Genomic DNA, 21,650 nt, shown 5'->3' with positions numbered 1-21,650 from the left:
TTGTATTTACTTAATTTGCGCTGCATCCTTAAAATGATAGTACCACAGTGCAGTACTATTCGAAGGGTTTTATCCTTGTTTCTACGATTGTACCTTTGTCCTCCATTTCTTTTCCACTACCGTGTAGGTGTTGATTCATAGTAGCATACACATCATGGTTTCAGTGGACTACAGACTATCATGGGAACCATGCACCTGTAAAATCCGTGGTGGTTGGTTGGATTAATTGCAGGGGCACTTCTTGTACTGTTATTCAGTTGTAACAGTGTACAACAGGTGGGACATAGTTGAAAATGCAGTGGAATGACTACTTGATTCACTTTTCACTAGTTGATAATAAAGACATCATTCAGTCGTAATTTCTGTAGTTTTCAGTGGTACCTCTTATATTGTTCTTCATTAATTTTGTAATGCTGTATAACAGGTGGAACTTGGTAGAAAACAAATAAAATGACAACTTCACTTTTCAGCAATTAATAGTAGGAGTGCATGCATGTTCAGTTGTGTAATAATATAACTGGTGCCATTCTTTCCTTTGATACTGTAGGTGCTAGTTCATCATACTGTAATACCAAAAGTAAACAAACAAATGTACGGAAAAATTAGAAATTTTACATATAATAAGTCATGAAACAAGGGACACCTGTAGCTATGGTGGACATTTAATCCTACTTAAGTCATGGCTGCTATACGTACATACGTACCATTGCCAGGCTGTATATATGACTGAAGTAGGAATTAAATGTCCAATACTATTACTGTGCAGCTGTGGATGACATCCCTTGTTTCATGGCTTTTCAAATGTAAATTTTCATTACAATTTTTGTTAAACAGCTAACATACATGCTGATAGAATTTGGAGTCACTCAATTTGATCCAGCTATATCAAACTGTTCTGACTGTGGACAAAAACTAGCAATAACCTCCACCACACTGCCAGTGATAAACCTACAGTATGAATTCATAAAATATACATATGTACACACACTTTTACTCTCAAGTCTGACCCTCCAACAGTGAGAAAAATCGTTTTCAGTTTTGGCCATTTCATAAATATTTTCAACTGGATTTTCAATGCCATTAATATTTCCTGTAAGCTGACCACTAAACGTGGATAATAACAGTACAAACACTATTAATTTTGCTATATATGTGTGTTACTAAAGTCCATAAAGATGGACTCTTGGTATTACAGTATGTCCTCAATAATGATGTGAAAAATAATAATCTTTCAGGTGTTGCAACTACTGTAAATCTGTAATTATTAGGTTTTGATAAGCAGTACTGGTAATGTTCCCGAGTCAAACTTAATAGAGGCACAAGCGAGGACATCCACCAAAATATCTACATGAATATGGCGTGAACCACATGTCCATTGCAAAACCCTTCCTGACTGTATTGTAATGATTAAAGCAAGTATGGTATAGATACATTGCACATACTACTATCCAATATCCAATTCTTGAAGGTTGGGACAGTTCTCAGCCAACACTGTCATAGTATAGTTAGTGACTTCCCTCCATCTCCACAAGTCAAGGGATACAAGATTTCTAAAACACACATGCAAAAAAAAATTAGATGTGCTACTTCTAAAACCAGCTAGCTAGGTGTTGATGTAGCTAATAATACTATCAACTTAGGCAATTAATCAACATGTATATGTATATGGGATCATTAATTTAGCTAGATAATTAGACTTTGGTTTGTATTTAGTGTATTTCATAATTCATAAATTATTTTGTAATTTGTTTATTACATTGCTATGCACTACTAAGGAAGTGTAACTTGAAAAACCATACAGAAGTACAGTTAGTATCTTCTAAACTGTTTTAGTAGCATTTATCATGTTTTCTCATGCAAATTCTTTAGACAAACCTTGAGGATGCCCTTCACTTTTGTTCATGTAAGAAAGGGCACCCTTTCACCTTGCAGGAATTTGTTATTCCTGGTAGCCTATGAGGCTATAGATATACGATTTTCAGTTGTTTTGCATCCATATAGTGCATTGCAATAGGAATTCATAATGTCTTCGGAAACTCACTTCATGCACCCATATAAGGCTGGCACAGAATTTAATAAACCGCCTCAAAGGAAAGTTAACCTACCTGGCATGTACATATGCCTCAAATTTTGTTTCTAACTTTAATTTGTGAGTTTCCTCTACTTTTAAAGCTTTTCCTTAGTGGTGTCAACCAGAACTTTACTGCTCTACACCCTTGTGGGTGGACCCATGCCACACTGCTACACTCCTGAACTTCTTTGTACAACAGAGGAAAATTGTTATGAAACAAAGGATGTAAAAATTAATGCATTTAAAAAATCATACCTGTACCTAAATCCAGTCATATTTGCTTTAATATGACAGAGGTAGGATTTTACAAAGGGGAGGCAGCATATTCAAGGTGTATAGTAGGTGGGCTACAAGTGGTTACACTTTTTTTGTCCTGCTGGCAACACCTTATTACAGTTATTTGCTAAACATATTCTAGAAATACTTTTAGGAATGATTTTCAATAATTAAGAGATTTAATGGATAGGTACATCGAATGTCATAGAATTTCAACCTTGGTATGGCAATATAAATAATATCCGCACAAAAACAGCCAAGCTGTGAATAAAGGTGCAGCCTTAAAAGCCTGGGTGAAAAAAGTTGTGAAATCAAAGGTGGCGGCCAACAAATGGCTGCAATTAATGGCCATTAACAACATTAAGTTTTAACAACATTAAGTTTTAACAACGTAAGGCCATTATTAAATTTTATTAGCATTAACATCATTGCAGCCATTTGTTGGCCGCCACCTTTGATTTTACAACTTTTTTCACCCAGGCCTTTTTTCACAGCTTGGCTGTTTTACTTTGAGGGGAAAATTTTTGCTGATTTCACGGTTTTACCAGGGTGTTAACAGCGAAAATTTTACCCTTGAAATATTTAGACATCCATATAGTTTAATACATTTTGGGGAGTGTTTGCAAATCCGCTAAAATTTTATTTTTAGCAACATTGCTCAACCTCGAAAAATTTTCCCCTTGAAATATTTAGGCCATATGGTAGTTAAGGCTTGATATTACAAATATAAATGCCAAGTTGAGGTAACTATTCATGAAGATTTAAAGGCTTGTGTTTGGGCAATTTCTATTGTCCCTGGACCCGGTGACAAAAACACCTGGTTCACTTTAATCACGCCATGTCATGTTGCAGGCAGTAAGTAGCAAATTCCTTTCTCTGTTAATGGCAGTAAGCCACTATGACCTGTGATGATGGAAGTCAACCAGGTGTTTCATTATCCCTGAAAACAACTTTGATATTCACACTATACCGTAGAATATGACAACCAGCATGATTGAAGATAAAGGGAAAGGCAAAGTGTAAAGGATGGACAGGAAATTTTTCAAAACTTACCTTTCTAAGATTGAATTTTGTTACTTTCTTAACTACTTTTATTGCAAATGCATCTAAATGCTTCATTTGAGTACAGGACTGCTTTACAGGAGTATCTGACTGCTCTATTAGAGTATATCGATCTTTAATTTGAAGTGGAGGGGCCAAGCCCTGTAGCTTGTTGCTATGCCTATGCTAGTGGGGATTTACTACCATAATTATAAAGTCCTTAAAGAAGATCACCAACTTAATTGCCAAATTTAACCTCTACTTCAGTTACCAGTCACCTTATAGAAAGCTCAACTACATTAAAAGTCACCCTGTAGAGAGTTCAGCTACACAAAGCCTAAAATGAGTTCAGCTATGTTACAAATAATGGGAGAGTTTAGCTGCATAGCAAGTAAACCTGTAAAGAGTTCAGCTACAAAGATGTCACTATGTAGAGAGTTTTGCTGAAAGACTTTTCTCTTCTACCTGTAGTAAAAAAGCAAGGCAAATAAAAAGAAAACACATGAAAACATGAAGAATGCAGAAAAAATTCAGTAGTGACTTGATCCCCAGCAACACACAATCTAGGCATGTGCCAAAGGAGTCACAACAGCTGGAATCTGAGATCAACTCTGCATGCAACCTGCATAATTATACTTAAATGTCAACTTCTCGCCAGCAAATGGTTTGAATACTATCAATGCAAATTACTAGGTGAGAAATTTTTAAAATCGCTTCTATAAAACTACCACAAAAATGTACAAAATATTGTCACTAAAACACTACCAAATTGTGGGAATCATGTCCGGCTACTATTATCTGTCCATTACTCATCATCAGTACTCCAACAGGTTTAGAAAATATTTCCTTTCCTTGAATAGTGCCATCAATGGCAGATACAAAAGAGCCATCTTCTTTAAATATCAGCACGCAGTTGGTTCTACCAGAACTGACCAAAAGATGATCATCAGGTGTGTAGAATACACCATAAGGGTTTTGTAATGTATATGAAGTGGAAGAAAAGTCACCAAACACCCTAATGAATTGGCCTGCAGGGTAGAAAACTTGGACCCGGTGATTCTTAAGCTCAGTGATGAATAGAAGATCTTCTGCATTGTTCATTGACAATGCAACTGGGCAATCAAATTTACCTGGGTCTTTTCCATGTCGACCGAATGAGTAGGAGTATTTATCATTTTGTAGCACCTGAATTCTGTCATTACCACTATCACAGACGAACAGCTGGTCAGACTGGGAGGATAACAAGCCACGAGGATTTTGAAACTGGCCATTACCTGCACCAAGAGAGCCAAATTTTAACAATAATTCTCCCCCTGACAGTTTAAACTTTTTAATGCAGCCGTGGATAAATTCTGCAATGTACAAATAACCCAACTTGCTCACGGCTAATCCAGTGGGACACTTGTAGGATCCTACTCCAATATCACAGAAATACTGTAACCGATCATCTAATACCAGCATGCGTTTACAATCGGTAGAATAGTCACGAGTAATAAGCCTATTATTTGGCGCTATAGCCAAAAGGTAAGGCCACCATAATTTCTTTTGCTTAGCACTATATTTGTCGATGACTTGTACTGGCTGCTGGATGGATGCATAATCTCGGATAGTCGATGAAGCCTTAACATTTGCCAGATTATCACTGCTAACTGCACCGTCCTTGGGGACCTGTATTAAACGAGTGCTAAGAGACTTAAGTTTATTAACGCTGGTATCACAATTAACACTGGACAACATCAACTGGTTTGCTTCACAAACTGGATCAAGCTTAGCTTGCTGTACCTTACTTGTTAATTCATCTACTCTACTAGTAATATACCTGCTGTATGTCAGCAGCTGTGGAGACTTTTGTGCCATGGAAACATCAGAAACAAAATCATCGCAGCTGACCAGCAACTGTTCTAAAAATTTTAACTCCTCTTTCTGGCAATTAAGAGAATCACATAAGCTATTCCTTGTGGCATCTGCTTCTTGTAGGTCATTGCACTCTTGTTGCTCAAGATACTGGTGCAGCTGGTGGTAGACTTGTTTTATTTGCTGTGCAACTTCCTCCTCATATTTCTTTTCAATTTCATGACCAGAAGCCTCCACTTTCTTAATGGCAGCTCTTACTTGTTTCAGTGTCACCTTCAGTGAAGCAGCTAACAATTTGACCTTCTCACGTTCCATATCAGCTAGTTTATCGACAAAGTTGTACTGGTGGTCTTTGTGATCAACATAGGTGCAGTCTCGACAGATCAAAGTGTTACAAGTTGTACAAAAGAGATCCAATAGTTGGGCACTATGATTACTGCAATACTGCAGTTTAGAATGAGTGCTTAGCATTTCCTTGGGTGTTCGCATAAAATCGTCGACTGTCACAGTTTTGTGTGACTTGAAGAATTTCATTGTGCCATGAGGTTTATAGCAATCTTCACACAACAAACATTCACAATCTGCACACCACATAATGGCGAGATTATTTTCTTCGCATCCACCGCATTTCATTTCGTTTCCGGCTTTCTGTTTCATTGATGATTGCCGCTTCTTGAATATTTCGATCAATCGTTTGGTGGAAAAGTTTGTCGGCACCGCTTTCAGGTCTTCTGGTAGCCCTGCTCGACACACTGGACAACAAACATCCCTTCCCATCTGTTTCCCTACCTCTATGGCGGACTTGATGCAGTTCTCACAGAACGTGTGCAGACACGGAATTGTCTTTGGTTCGGTAAACACTTCATCACATATTGAACAAGTAATCTCCTCTTCTATTTCTTCCCATTCATCTTTCTTGCTTAACGTAGATTCTTCGCTTTGGTATGCCATTTGGAAACGACTCTGGAAATGAAAAGGACTTGTAAAAGGACAAATTTGACTCGCTATAATAAGCTCCAGGTGCGCGGTCTAATAACCGGTCGTGCGTGAAATGGATCGTGAAGAGGACGGGTTGTTTCAAGCTTATTCTATTTTATGTCTCCCAGTTAATGCAAGTAATTCAGATGTAAAACAAAAGTATAAAGAATTGGCTCTAAAGGTTAGTCTGAAATTTCCATGCATAAGCGCTTCTTAAATAATTGTAGTCCTTTTGTAATGGATGAATTTCATAATAACTAAAGTTGCCCCTAGCAACCTAAATTCAATATTTGTAGGGATAAATGTCTATAGTAACATCTCCAAATTTTAAAAAGATGGCATAAAAAGGTCATGAGATATACATGTAACATTTTAAAGTTTGTCATTTTTCCATACATTGTCTATGAGAGGGGGCAACAGTTGCCCCTTCTGGGCGATCACATAAATAATGTGTGGGAAAACAACAAATTCAATTAATGTCATTTCTCAATTTAACATTATTTGTAGGTGTGAATCTCACATTTAACCTCTCCAAATTTTTATAAGGACAGAGTATATAGATCATGAGATATCACATTCTGAAATTTGTGGTTTTCCCATACATTATCCATGTGATTTCCCAGAAGGGGCAACTGTTACCCCCTCCCATAGATAATGTATGGGAAAACTGCAAACTTTAGAATGTCATATCTCATGACCTATATATGTTATCTTTTTAAAAATTGGAGATGTTACTTTTGACATTCACACCTACAAAATAATGCAAAATTCAGGTTGCTAGGGGCAACGGTTTAAAATTTCTTATGAAATTTATCTATTATGATTATGATTAAATACGGGTAAAGGCAAAGCCTGTATACCCGATCAATGCATTAACATTATGCAAAAGTAAATCTAAAATGTAAATAATTATCTAACTGCGATTTAAAGGGTGTTAATTGAAGTATTTTCTAAAACAGAACAACTTTCCCCTAGTTAGCTGGCCTCCCTGGTTTGACCACACCGAGTGTGGCGCTTGGCCGGTATCCGGGTGGCCTGCAGATCAAAGGCAGGCTAGGGATGGATTTTTTCCGTTTCACTTTAGTCAACGATTTTAGCTAAGGTTCCTTGGCTGGTGGTAAACACCTCGTACAGGCTTTGCCTCCAGTGTTCGCCCTCCAGTGCCTAACTGGTAAAGCAGATAAAAACAAAAATTAAAAACAAAACAGAGGTAGGTAAACTGTAATCACTCTGTTCATAAAGTAATTAGATCTGCATAATAATCTTGAATGTGTTGCCTAAACAACTGTTCCCTGGTAACAGTAGTAGTGGAGTAGGTGTATAGATTAGTAAAGTTAGAGCTGAAGTAGTCGTTAAGAATTAGAAAAATTAGACCACCCCTCTGGCGTCTATACAACAGTGATGGTAAGGATAGTAGTGACAGCCTCTCAGTGTAGGAGGAGATGGGTAGTTCTACGTTGTACCTTTTCAACCTTTCTCTGATCAAGGGTAAATAGTGGTTCCCAAATGGCATTGCTGTATTCCAAGATGGGTCGAACTATAGTATGTTCATGTTGAGCTGAACCCTCAAAAACATTTAATAACTCATGGATGCAATTACACATGATCTTGAAATTTGGCTCATTTGTAGTACTGCTTGACCCGCTAAAAATATTTCAAAATCTTGTTGTTCAAATGTTAGATATAGTATTTACGGTCAATCAAAATTTTCACAATACATTTCCTATGGGGAAGCCATATAAATACAGTGTCCAATACAGCCCTTTCCCGAACTTGTAATGGAGCCAAACCGTACGTTGACACCTTTGCTGTTACCAATAATCATCTGGTTGACTGAAATGTTGACTCTGTTGAGAAAAATCCACTTTTAATTTTTAGCCGTTTTTCAGGATTCGGTTCAACGTGAATATACTATAGTGTGGTAAACAACTTAGATAACATATCTGAGTCAAAGGGATTTCATGATCATACCAAGTATTCGATTAGCTTTGGTTGTGTGTGACTTTAGTGGTATGATCATGGAACTTAAGCTTGTCATCAAAGATAATTCTGAGGTCGTTGTGGGATGTAACTGTGTCAATTGGAATTCCATTAAGATAATAGAAGCCATGATGGTGAGCTGGGCCATAATGGAGATGCTTACATTTGGAGATGTTAAATTTCAATTGCCAGACTTGTGACCATCTGTAAAGGTGATTTAAGTCATTCTGTAATGTAATGTAGTCTTCATCGTTTCCTATTGCACGTAAAATCTTTGTATCATCTGCAAACATGAACACAGGGCTAGACACAATTGATGGAATGCCATTGACAAACATAGTGAAAAGTAAAGGGCCTAACAGATCCTTGAGGGACACCGCTGGAGACTGGAGAGGAACGAGACTTATATAACTTGTTGTTTTCTGTTAGATAAGAAGTTTTTAATCCATTCTAAGAGATTGTAATTAATTATTTGTAATGTACAGAACTCAGCAAGCCAGTGTAACACGAGTGTAAAGCGAATGTTAACGTACATAAAAGGTGTGGTGTGTGTGTAAATATTATTAACTGTTAATTAGATCTTTAAAGTTGTACAATTAATTATAGTATCTGGTAATTTGTTCCACAATTTAATTGCATCAGGATAAATGAATATTTAACTCTGGTAAATGGTTGCTTGAATCTATTTGAATGCCCTCAGGTGGGTAAATTATTCCTGATAAGTGAATTCCCTGTTTCAATTTCAACAAGATTGTTAACAATTGTATAGATCATTATCAGTCTCAGGTTTTCCCTTCTAACTTGAAGTGTTGTCCATTTAACATGTTAGTGACACTAGAGTAGATTGAAAAATCATTACATACAAATCTTGCTGTTTTCCTTTCTTTTGTACTTTTCTAGTTTATCAGAGTATAGGGTGAACAAACTACACAAGCGTACTCTAATGTGGCATCTTTCCCTTGCACTTGTTGGAGATTGTCTTAAATTACACTGCAAAAATGCTCGGACATTATTTACTTTGTTGCATCTATACAAAATTAACGTGGAAGTTCCCCAAGAAAGTGTTTCATCAATATGAACTCCTAAGTGCTTGGCTTATGGAACTTGCTGAATCTTAGTATTGTTTATAAAATATTGTGTAGTAAAAAGGTGCAGTAATGGCTACTATGGATACAAATTTTAATGACTTGCAGTTCCATGCGTTGCACAGATAATGGCTCAGATAGGTATGCAGTTACAGTTCTGGAGATGCATTACTCGACAACAGCAAATCTGGGTTAACCTTTAAAATTTCCCCCTATATTTCGAGGGGGGACTTTTTTGCTGATTTCACGGTTTTGGACATTATCAGCGAAAATTTTACCCTTGAAATATTTAGACATCCATGTAGTCTAATACATTTTGGGGAGTGTTTGCAAATCCGCGAAAATTTTGTTTTTAGCAACATTGCTCAACCTCGAAAAATTTGCCCCTTGAAATATTTAGGCTATGCGGTAGTTAAGGCTATACGATATTACAAATATAAATGCCAAGTTGGTAGAGGTCCATAGGCCAACTATTCATGAAGATTTAAAAGCTTGTGTTTGAGCGATCCTCCGGTATCTTTAATCACAGATTTATCTTTATTGTGTAGTACCATCCTGACAAGTTGCCACCAGATGTTAGTGATGAGGAACGGAAACAGGCTTTGAGCACTTTTGTGTCTATTGAAGAAGCCTATCATTTGTTGAGTGATCCTGCTGCACGTGATCAGTATAATACTGTCAACAAAGGTGAGGGTAAATACATATATACACCTTGTGAAAATGTTATTTTCTGCCAAAAGCAATACAATTTTATCCAACTGTTTAAGATTTATTACCTGTGGTTTTATTTGCAATCATCAACATTGCAGACCTTGAAAAATATTCTGTTTAGACAATTTAGGCTGTACTACTTTTGAACAATGTTCATTTAATCTTAGATGCTCTGGATCGTCATTTTGCTAACTCAACAATAAATGTAAATCATGTGATCTCTGGAAAAAGGTGCTTAAAATGGCTGTAGATCTTGTGCAAGCAGTAATAGATTTTATGGATAGGAAAGGGTAAGGAAATGGAATTCCCTTGCTTTATTTCATAGGGACTTCAGCACTTGTGAAGATTAAGATACTCTAATAGAGCAGTCGTATATGCTCTAATGAGACAGATGAAATGATTTACATTGTTTTTCGACCTGTTGGGTCACTTCTACCTAGAGGGCAAACATTCCACAAAACATTATGAATGGTCTAAATCATCCGGTTGTCTGAAATGCTGAGAAAACATCCACTTTACATTTTTTGCTGTTTTCTCAGGGCTCAGCTCAATATGAAACGGGGTATAAGTCACTATGAAGCAACTCCAAATGCTAATTTTGGGATGATCATGTTTTTGGTATTCGAGTACTCTCTAGAGTTAACAATTGAGTACTCACGAACACTAGCTACTTGTAGTCATACCCATTTGACATGTTTTATACTGACTTTAAGCAGTTTACAGCTTTTCCAGTAACAACAATGATCCACACACTTTATTGAAGTACTGACGTTAGTGTTCCTGACAAGAAATAACGCCAATCAAACCCTACATGGCCTTCATTGTGTCACTACCTGATTGCAAATGCATCATGTGAGCTGGGTCATGTAGTCATAACGAGTACTCAAGTACCAATTTTACTATCCGAGTACTGAAATCCTTCAGTCCTAGCTAATTGTGCATTTTTTCATGGGGTCGTGTCATAGGGCATTTTAATAGTAGACATGTGTAATGGCAAGTGTTCATAACTACATGAGATGTGGTTACTGCTAGCAACCACTATACGTAGTTACTTATGACATCTAGCAACCACACAGTATGAAAGATGATTTGTAATTTGCACATACAGTGTATCCTCAGTTATCTGAACACCTCAAGTGTCTGTTCAATTTGAGTGTGTCATCACTAGTGTGTGTTCTATTCTAGAAGTGTATGTTTTGTTAGAGTAACTGAACGGAGCTCTGTATATAAACCAATGGACTTCAAATTATCTGAAGACTTTCTAGGAACAAATGTGTTCAGATACAGAAAATCGATATAATAGTTGTCACAACGTAGAAGTTCATGAGGTCCCATAGGTAAAACACATAAGCAGCCTTAGCAGGTACTCTTATGCAATAATGAAGGTTTAAGAGTGATTGCTATTGTTATTGAAATTTCTTTAGTAGAATTGGTAAAGTGGGTGGTAGTTTTGTTTGTGTTTCATCCACTAAGCATGTAAATTGGCACATTGTTGAAGTTAGTGAACCTCAACTCCCAATACAACATGATTATGTGTGTTCAGTTATGAGTTTGGTCTGCACTTCTTCAGGAATTGATTTATAGACTATCTCCAACACGTCCAGTGACTATAAATTTTGGTGTCACTTTCAGAATGCAAATAGTATGGTGCAAATCAGTCTACAGAACAATAAATAATAATACAAAATAATGTGTTTAGAGACCCCTCCAAAATCTGTCCTATAGAATGACCAAGGATGAATGTACTGTGAGATACACAGTACAACAAATATGATCTGAAAGTGTGAAGGAAAGAAAGGTAAACAATAAACAAAAAAATTTTAGTAGCCAGATATCAACTACAGTCAACAGTGATCTTTTATTGTCTACTGTAGCAAGGTGATTACTAAGGATACATAAGGTCTCAATGTAACGTGCAAGTCCCACCTCACTTTAGTATTGTTACCTAAACATTATCAATTACGGAATGTGTGTGTATATCTTGGCATCTATTTATTTACATGGGCATATTGCCTTACTGTAGCCAAACTATTAACACAAGATTATCCTATCAGTGAGGAGATTGATCTTTCTGACATGTTGTATGATGAAAGTAAGTACTTTGTACAGTGAGTGGAACCTCAGAATTATATTTGTAGCAAGAGTTCATAATACTGTATGGTAATTGCTCTATTAGAGTAATTAATTGTTCTCATAAATGATCTGGTTGTGCTTTTCTGTGTCACTTAATACCACAGTTACAAAGGTTTTAAAGTACAGAGTTGTAAATTTGATGACTAAAATGTAATATACAAGAAAAAGGGACGTATAAGTTAGTGTTTGAAAATGAAAGGTCCACTGTGCCCCTGTTTTTATGAAGTTATGATATCAAGGCTGCTGCATTAAGGCTCCAGTATAGTCGTTTAAGTCAGTAATTCTCTATTTGGTTTGTACCAGATGTTACTCTTTATACAGTAGTAAAGCTTCGTGAATCTGTTAAAATGGCAATGATACAAGTATTTTAAATTGTTAATTTAAAAATGAAGTAGGGATCCACGCAATAAAAAGTAGTGAAACAAGAGATGATTGATGGTAGGAGTCCCTACTTTGGCATTGAACAAAATAATTGTTATATCTAATTGCCAAAGTTCTCACAGAGCTATGCTGTAATACCATCATTCATCTGTTGTTTCACTACTTTTTATTGCAAAGATCCCTACTTCATTTTTTAAATTAACAATTCTAGTTTGTTTAGTGTTTTGTTGTAACACAGCTAGCTACAGTGTCACTTGTTCTATTAGAATATCACATATGACTGTTGTATTAGAGTATTTTGAGTCCAACGGCTAGCTAGACCAATAAGGGGTGAGGCCATCTTGTTTACTGTTAAGTAAATAGCTAGATTGTTAAGAAGTGTGGTCTCTGTACTCTATCACTATTAGATCTTTATTTGATGGGTGTGGTCACAAACCTATCGTGAATGGGATCCTAATCACGAAGTTGCAGATATCTAGCTATGTAGCATACCTCTTATGGTAGCACCGAGACTGAAGCGCTTCTGAAATCCAGCTTTGAAATAATTCTGTGGTGCTGCTGAAAGAAAGTGTTGATACGAAAATTAATGCCTTGATATGGTTTCGTTGGATGAAGAAGGCAAGCAACCTGATTGAAGATGAAAGAAAAGGCAAGGCACAGAAGGCCTACACTCACCGGAACCCCAAAGGCACATCCCACTGGTGAGTTTGTTATTGTAGCATAAAATGGTGGCTGTGCGCTGCTTCATTTGGCTTGCGACTGTGGTTAATGAGGCAGTGGGACTAAAATTTGAGTTTTGATAAATTCTAGATCCGGCCACCTGTTAGTATAGCGGCACAACCATAAAATCGTTCACTTTTTCATAAAGCCATGAAACTTTCCACATAAATAGTAGTCCTTAATACATGTAATTTTAGATATAGTGCCATCGCTGATTTGACCTTTGGTGACCTTTACAGCCATTTTTGTACAGAAAATTGATCATTTTTGTCTTTAACTCCCTGAGGCAGTAATTAACTTGTTAGAATACGGTACCAAACAAAAGATCTTGTTGATAGAAACAACTTGGTTTTTATTTGAAGTCAATAGGTGACTTCATTACAAAGTTATGATCATATTTATTAGCTGCAAAATTTGATAAATTTACACATAATTATCTGCCCACAGGTAATTCACACCTCGAAGGCAGGTAAATTTATCAAATTTTGCAGCTAATAAAAATGATCATAACTTTGCAATGAAATCACCTATTGACTTCAAATAAAAACCAAGCTGTTACTATCAGCAAGATCTTTTGTTTGGTACCATGTTTTAACAAGGTAATTACTGCCTCAGGGAATTAAAGACAAAAATGATCAATTTTCTGTACAAAAATGGTTGTAAAGGTCACCAAAGGTCAAATCAGCGATGGCACTATATCTAAAATTACATGTATTGAGGACTACTATTTATGTGGAAAGTTTCATGGCTTTATGAAAAAGTGCACAATATTGCCAATTTTGGGAGCTACAGCACTATACTATGTGTTTTGTTATATATTATATGAACTAGTATTATTCTGTAAAGTGATTTTTGTTACATAAGGTGTCTCTAGGATGATTTTCAAAGGTAGAATTTTGGGCGGCGTGTGAAATTTTTGGGGCAATCCCTACCTAAACAGTACTACTGTATTGTTTGATCAGTAATGTTTGAGATTACAGGTAGGTTTTAAAATGCAATCAATTTTATATTAATGGAATAAACACTTTCGTGAAAAATATCCCATGGAATATTGAGCATGAAATTATTTTAGTACGGCACAACTGGGAAACACTCTAATAGAGCGTTCCCTAAGCATCGTAGCCCCAGCCTGTATACCTAATTCATCTATTGATTGCAAATTTCACAGGTGAAGGAGTGTACACAACTACCTGCCGATGTGGTGGTCAGTATACAATCACTGAGGATGATTTAACGAGTGGAATAGACCTAACATGTTGTGATGTGTGTTCCTTGACTATTAGAGTGTTGTATCAACATAACCAGTATTCTGATAATGGTGTGACATAGATGTACATGTACAACCACCATAAATATGTTAACACAGTCTGTACATTTGTTACTGATCTCTACTTGGATGTAAAATGAACTTTTTCATGTGACTGGATTTGTTTTACTGCATGTAAGGTTCTGTAAAGCATTACATCATTACATGGTTTTACATTGTATGTTCATAATTAATGCTTATACATGATTAGTGTATCACAGGAGTCCATGAGTGCATTAATGGCCTCCTGTGGTATCATAATCTACAAAGTTTTTAATCCCTCTGTCTTGAAGCAGACTGGGTCATCGGGTACTTCTCCATAGTCCGTGTACTTTACAATACATCTCCTCAGTTACCCGAACTTGGAAATCATTATTCTACTAGAGTATTTTGAGTACAGGTGCATGTTCTATTAGAGTATTTAAACACTATATAAATATATTGGCTTCAATTTTCCAAACTATTCACTTATCCGAACGCTTTTACTATTGCCTGAGACACATTGGGATAACCGAGGGTCTACTGTACTGTCTCCTCTAAAATATAAACACACAAGACACAGAGGTAAAGAATCACTAAACTACCAAAAGAAACAGGGACATATATTGCAAATACTCAAGACGCTAGCATTCGGATAATAAATTTGGTACTTGAGTACTCGTTAAGATCATAATCCATTACTTATTAATTTACATGATGTATTAGTCATCAAGAAGTGAATGACTTTATAAAGGCTGTGGAGTTTGATTTATGGAATTTAGTACATTCTGCTTGCTGGGAACAGTTGCAAAAACACTTTTGTGTGTACTTGAAATGTTACTACTGCATGCATGGTGATCCGGTATACAACATGCCACAAAGGTAGGGCTACAAGTAGCAATAAAACAGAGTTTACAATCATTTCAGCCCAAATAGCAATAACAGATGTAATATGACTTCATATGTAAATATATTGCAGTATTACAATAAATGCAGTTTTCATATCGTACAATATAGATAAATATGCATGTAGAGAATTAACACAATATAATGGGGAACATTTAAAAATTAGGATGAATCTGTTGTCTCTGCAATACTACTTTTACTGTTCATCATTGGACTTTGTGAAAAATTTATGTAATAGACAGCTTTGTTGCTATCATTTACCATAAACTGAGTCTTGAGTAGAGAAGATTGTGTTTCTTGTGCTGCAATAGACTTTGAAATTTGTGATATGTCAACAATTTTTGCTCGGTGGATGAGCTTTTTACGGATGTATAGAGCTAAAAGTGGTCCAAGCATTATCAGTACAACTGCCGTACCAGTAACAGAGGCCACTATAATAATAATTAGCTCGCCAGAATCTGAACCCGAAGAATCTGAACCTGCATGTATTGATTTATTGATGCAAACCATTGTTTAGTGGGTAGCTATATGTTACCTGGATCATTAACTGTTGGAGTTTCTGTTGGTGGTATTGCTGCATAATGTATATAGTACTAACAGATATATATTTGTTGATACTTACCAATCACAGTTTCACAATATGTACCAGTGAAAGATGAACTACAGTTACATCTAAAAGTTTCCATATTTTGGTTATTTTCTACAGTACAACTGCCACCATTGATACAGGGAGATGGAAGACAAGGCTCTGCATGTGTTACACTAGAATACTATACCATATACAGTTGTTACCAATACCTTTTGGTTTTGCATGTATGAATCTGCTCTGGCCATACAGATTAATGACAGCAATGAACACTAGAGCATCACTGTAATACGGCAGTGTTGCAGTGTGTTGATTTCCTGCAATGTGCTCAAAATACTTCCCACTAGCATTAATCCTCTGCACCACATATTGGTTGATTGCTCCATTGGGAATAGCTGGAGGTGACCAGGTTACATTAACTTCTCCATTAACTAGTGTAACCAAAGCTTCTTGAACTACTGAAGGGGCTAAAGAATACAATACAGCATATAAAACTAAATGTATAAATACAGGATACATATATAATCTACTGCACCTTGAAATGGTAAGTCTGTAGTTAGATTAAGTTCCATACCAGCTGGCAATGCATACGTGTCTGTCCCATTGAATCCATACAAAATAGCTCCAAATTTAATATTGTTTCCAGAGAAGGTTAGAGTATGCCTACCAGCATTGAGTGTTAAAGTAGCATAAGAAAACGTATCTCCATCCAGTTCAATTTGTTCCCAGTTTACTTCAACAAGAGAATCGTCTAACAATAAAGGAGCAACGGTAGAATTTTCTGTTTTAACAGTTAGTACTGCAATACTTATAAAATTTTCATAAGCATTGAAGACATAATAATCCGTATACTGAATCTCAGCTGGTACAACTGTTGAGAAAGTGTCCAACAAATTGCTGCGCTGAAATTGAAGTACTAAAATACTTTCATCAGAACTAACCACACAGTATTTATGGACAGTGGTTGAAACGGAGTGTTGTCGAAAGCCAAGAGTAAAATTATTGTAGTCATAAACAATTCCATCATCAGTACAAATAAACAACACATTTGCACCAGTATCAGGTGCTGTTATCTTAAATTTGTCACCAATCAACCCATCTCTACTACTAATATTTGTGTATAAAATAAAACTGTTTCCCCATGAATTATATGGCGGAATTTGTTGAATTTGTACTGAACAGTTACTGAATTGACCTGTTTTGCAAGTTTGTCCAGAATAAAGTGATGCTGTCTTGCTAGTAGTCACTCTAGAACCAGTTAGGTCTTCACTGCTAGTTACTGCCACTGTTTCTCCTATGTTTAACACTGATATATGTTCCTCACCATAAAGAACCATCCTTCCATTAATGCTAACATCTCTACTAGGGGCAATTCTAACTTCGGTGTTATCTGTTAATGCCATAAGGTATAGGATATTATTGCTATTGGATTCTACTTGAATATCCATGAAGTCAACAGATGCTGTGTAATACACAAAAGAGTGTTGTACATGTGGATCTAACATCAACAACAGAGTGTAGCCAGATGATTGTGCTTCTGTGTTCATGAACATTGCTGTAGCTGTCAGCATGTCATATTTCACTGAGAATATTATGTTGTCTTCAACCAATACTGTTGTGTTGTTCTCTACTTCCAAAGGACCAGTACAAGCCATACAGCCGAATAGATGACAAATAGGAACCATGACATTTTGAAGTGAGTTGATATACAGTTGTATACTAGTGTCAGTTAAAAATGTTGTAATGCCAAATGCTACAACATTCTTCTCAGTTGCTATAACAGATGCGCAGTTGAATAGTTAATGTACTAATAAGTTGATCACTTACAGATTATCAAAGCTCCAAGATCATCATAGGCAACAACAGCTGGATGCAAGAAAAAGGTATAAAGTTATAAATCATTGTATAATGAGATCATTCACATATACGTACCAGTCTGTGATGTTGAAGACAGGTTTGATAAATCATCATACATCTGAGATTGTGGTATCACTTCATCTGTTGGAGGACAAAATACCACCCAATTTGCATGAGTTATTAGAGCATGATTGTCTCTACAAGCATATGCTTCACCTGTATAATATGATACTGTGCAACATGGCATGTAATAAAACCCTTACCCTGTAGGTACAAAACATATTGGTGAGTGTTATTAATTATGAGTGTAGCTTGTGAAAGACACAGTAGTACTGCTGGCTTTGTGACATATGTGCCACAACTGTAGGATGAAGATCGTACACCATCAACACAAATAGAGTCACTGCCATAACTTTCTATTTCTTCTGCAGGCTATATACATGTACGTTGCTTGTGTAAATGTGCAATGTTTATATGGCATTACCATCGCATCCAGTTCAGTTCGACAGTAATCTGTGAAACCATCAGCTAGTGCTACAGGACAGCCATCAAATCCACTGTATCCACTAGAGCAGTATCCCTATTGAATATTGGTTATTAGAATTAAGCTTCACCATAGTATCATATGTCCTTAGACTCCCTATGTATGTACCTTTGATAGATGATCATAAGTGCAGATGTCATAATTTTTATCTTCATCACACAAGTATGGGAATACATCAGTGCTATGGCATCGCTCATTTATAAATGAACAGCCTTGATCTGCAATACAATGGAAATGCGTTGACTGAACTTGCATGGAGAACTACTATGAGTACCTTTCCCCCATTGCAAGCTATTTTGGTTCAGGTCAGACAGTGCTGTGTAGTTAGCCTTGTACCAACCAGTGTCTTCAAAGAAAGCTATTGATAGCTCACTGAGAATTTCATAGTCACTAGTACCATGTAACAGTTGCACACAGCATACATTACACTTTTAAACATACACAGAAGTGAATCCATTCATAATTTCATGATGGAGGGTTCGCTTTTCCCAGTGAGAACTGAAATATGGCCATGTTGAATCACATAGTATATTAACTAACTATTATACCTTGCTGTGCCGGAACCTCCTTCATTCTCAAGCAACAAACCTTGGAGGCTTTCACAGGAATAATATGACCTTGCAAGCTCTACTGTCTATATTGGAATATTTTCATGGTAGTTATATTTTATTGACTTGTGACTAACCTTTGGACCTGTAAAAATAGTTGCTCGACCATATGGATTGGACATGATCCTACTAGGAGAATAATTATCGCCATTCTCATCCACAAACCTTAGTGGTCGAATAATTTTCATTCATTTGTGTATAGTGAACTTACCAGTCAAATAAACTGCTGGAGAACCCAAGCGCATGCATTATCTCATGTAGAATAAGATTGAAGGCAAGAGTTGGTTGATCACGAAAATCTTCAAGAGACTGCAAACATAATCACGTCAATTTCACACCCTGCACAGTATAAGGTTTTAATAAGGATTGCATATATAAGTGGCAGTTCAAACAATCTATCCTTTGCATTGAATATAGTACTATCACAAATGTATGATAACTGCATGAGTTAATATTGTACATTAGCTGCTCATAGAGAAGAAGAACAGACAATGCACACCTGTGAAGACCACATGGTGTTCAGATTCAGCTGCACAGCTTTCATCAAACACTATTTGAACATCTGATGTGTGTGTGAGGTTCAGTGTAAGTATAGCTATGCAGATCAAAATTTTAAATGAGTATGGCACTAATTCACAATTGCAAATGTTGTGTGCAGTGGTCAGGCCACTTACCAAAGGGCAAATGTTGATGTACCCAGCCACTGGTCTGTAATTATCACTGCTATCCAACATACATGTCGAAGCATATGCCAATGTCCCACCACTGCAATCATCTATACAAAAATAGAAGGCGTAAAATAAAGTTTCCAGAAGTGATCATTATAATTTTCCTTACTTGTTGAAGATGCTGATACAAATAGTAAAAAGTCACTATCAGGGATCCCAGTACCATCCAGTCCCTCCAAAGCACATAGCCCATTTGCAGAATAACACACTTCTATAGTGCCAACGTAATCAGAAGGAACAACTGCCAATTCTCCACAGTTATAGTTGCTCTGAATAGGACCTGCACACTTATCAAGGTTATCCCCAGATGTATAGTAGCTCTCACACAATGGTGGTACAGTAAGATTTCCTTGTACTGGATGAACCATTAGAATTCTCTCCAATGTCTCAATGCTACTGAATACTGAACTATCCGGTGACTGCACAAGTGACATTACTGAAGGATCAACGTCTGTGAAATGGGCATGAATTCTGATGTAGGAGTATTCTACAGTAGCTTGTCTTTTATCCAATGTTCCTCCATCACCACCAATGTTAACAATATGAGGGTGTCTTTCAGCTATCTAAAATCAGAGAAAAGTCTGCTTTAATATTTGCAGAATCCCACACATAATTATAGACAAGTCAGCCCATAAACATGTAGTATTGTATCTACAAGGGTTGGGATTTATGATTTAAACTCTAGACAGTTGGCAATAACTGTTCTTTCCTGCCAGAGGCATAATACAAACATGTGCAAATTTGCAATATGCAAAACTATAAACACCACTACAAGAAGGAAACTGAAAACAAACAATAAGTTACCTAAGCACCAGGGGCGTCAGAGTAAAAGTGAAAGTGGTAAGGCTCAGTCTGGGGCATGATGCCCCCAGGAAATTTTTACAATTGTACATTTAGAGATGCCATTTGGAGACACTCTGGTTGTAGTATTGTGTACAAGTGTTCAATGGAGACTGACCAATAAGCACCTCCATAATACTGTTTAACTCCTAACCTTATCATTTGGGTCTATTAATAAATAGTATAAAGTCTTTCCAAAGCAGCTAAAGCTAGTATAACGCTAATTATTTTTAGAGGCGCTTAATACAGACAAAGTCAACATGAGTGAAAGACAGGTTAGATTAGTGTTGTTTTAACTATTTTTAGTTTGGCTTCATCAAGTTTAATTTCACTGAGCCAAAAAGTGGTGAGGCTCTGGCCTCACTGGTCGCACCTACTCTGACGCCCTTGGTAAGCACACACATACACATACACACAATAGAGAACAACATCTCTACAATTAATCAAAAATATGTTTTAATATAAGAGATAAAATCACTGTATGATGCTTCCCTTGTTCCCAAAGACACAGGGTTCCACCGCTGAATGGAAAATATCATTGAGAAAATGAAAGGTGACAAAGTGGAACATTGGCAAAACTGTCGGACTGCAGTTGTACATTCAATAACAGCATATTGGAGGTGTGACAGCACCAAGCATTTTCATAACAACAGCATTAATAGAGATGGTATGCCATTTTTTTACACCTGTGATACATGGGTGCATAGATTTATAAACCCCAGGTACCCAAGGTTTATAAATCTATGATGGGTGCATGCCTGGCTTCTTCTCTTTTACAATAATAGTTAGTGTCAGACCACCTTTTTTCATTCTTTACAAAACCGGTCTGCCACGTGAGACTGGGCTCGAGACTAGGGGTTTATAATTCAGGTCAGCCACACCCATATTAAACATACACGGCACTAAATAGTGCATCCATACAGCTATTATTCATTCATACCATGTCGTGAATGCACGCGTGTTGTATCCCATAACTTAACGTTACACCAAAGAAGACAAGAAACGTTCTCAAGTAGACGGTCATGCTTATTACTGTATATACTTTTAGCGCAAGCGGCTTAAATTA

The 21,650-nt window shown here is 36.6% G+C and overlaps 3 protein-coding genes across 3 annotated transcripts; 1 reads left to right on the top strand and 2 right to left on the bottom strand.

The window, feature by feature from the left end:
* Positions 1–4,064: 4,064 nt before the first annotated feature.
* Positions 4,065–6,256, bottom strand: LOC136249472 (E3 ubiquitin-protein ligase TRIM71-like). Its single transcript, XM_066041483.1, has one exon. It carries the CDS (start codon positions 6,191–6,193, stop codon positions 4,142–4,144), a length of 2,052 nt encoding a protein of 683 aa, XP_065897555.1. The 5' UTR covers positions 6,194–6,256; the 3' UTR covers positions 4,065–4,141.
* On the top strand, positions 6,235–14,656 carry LOC136249473 (DPH4 homolog). Its single transcript, XM_066041484.1, has 4 exons — positions 6,235–6,401; positions 9,834–9,972; positions 12,020–12,088; positions 14,399–14,656. Exons 1-4 carry the CDS (start codon positions 6,294–6,296, stop codon positions 14,557–14,559), a joined length of 477 nt encoding a protein of 158 aa, XP_065897556.1. The 5' UTR covers positions 6,235–6,293; the 3' UTR covers positions 14,560–14,656.
* An 800-nt stretch (positions 14,657–15,456) lies between these two features.
* Positions 15,457–21,646, bottom strand: LOC136249466 (uncharacterized). The gene is made up of 18 exons (XM_066041479.1): positions 21,525–21,646; positions 19,854–20,307; positions 19,691–19,791; positions 19,228–19,325; positions 19,094–19,181; positions 18,957–19,042; positions 18,850–18,906; positions 18,683–18,798; positions 18,517–18,626; positions 18,349–18,444; positions 18,128–18,296; positions 17,940–18,080; positions 17,835–17,873; positions 16,543–17,781; positions 16,220–16,474; positions 16,044–16,169; positions 15,957–15,995; positions 15,457–15,900 (listed from the first exon to the last, which is right to left on the bottom strand). The coding sequence occupies exons 1-18, from the start codon at positions 21,606–21,608 to the stop codon at positions 15,584–15,586; spliced, it is 3,615 nt and encodes a 1,204-aa protein (XP_065897551.1). The 5' UTR covers positions 21,609–21,646; the 3' UTR covers positions 15,457–15,583.
* Between the last annotated feature and the right edge of the window lie 4 nt (positions 21,647–21,650).

This window comes from Dysidea avara, chromosome 3 (assembly GCF_963678975.1).
Source record: "Dysidea avara chromosome 3, odDysAvar1.4, whole genome shotgun sequence".
Classification (NCBI taxonomy): domain Eukaryota; kingdom Metazoa; phylum Porifera; class Demospongiae; order Dictyoceratida; family Dysideidae; genus Dysidea; species Dysidea avara.
The sequence above is the reverse complement of the archived record's forward strand: the minus strand, read 5'-3'. Positions and strand labels throughout refer to the sequence as shown.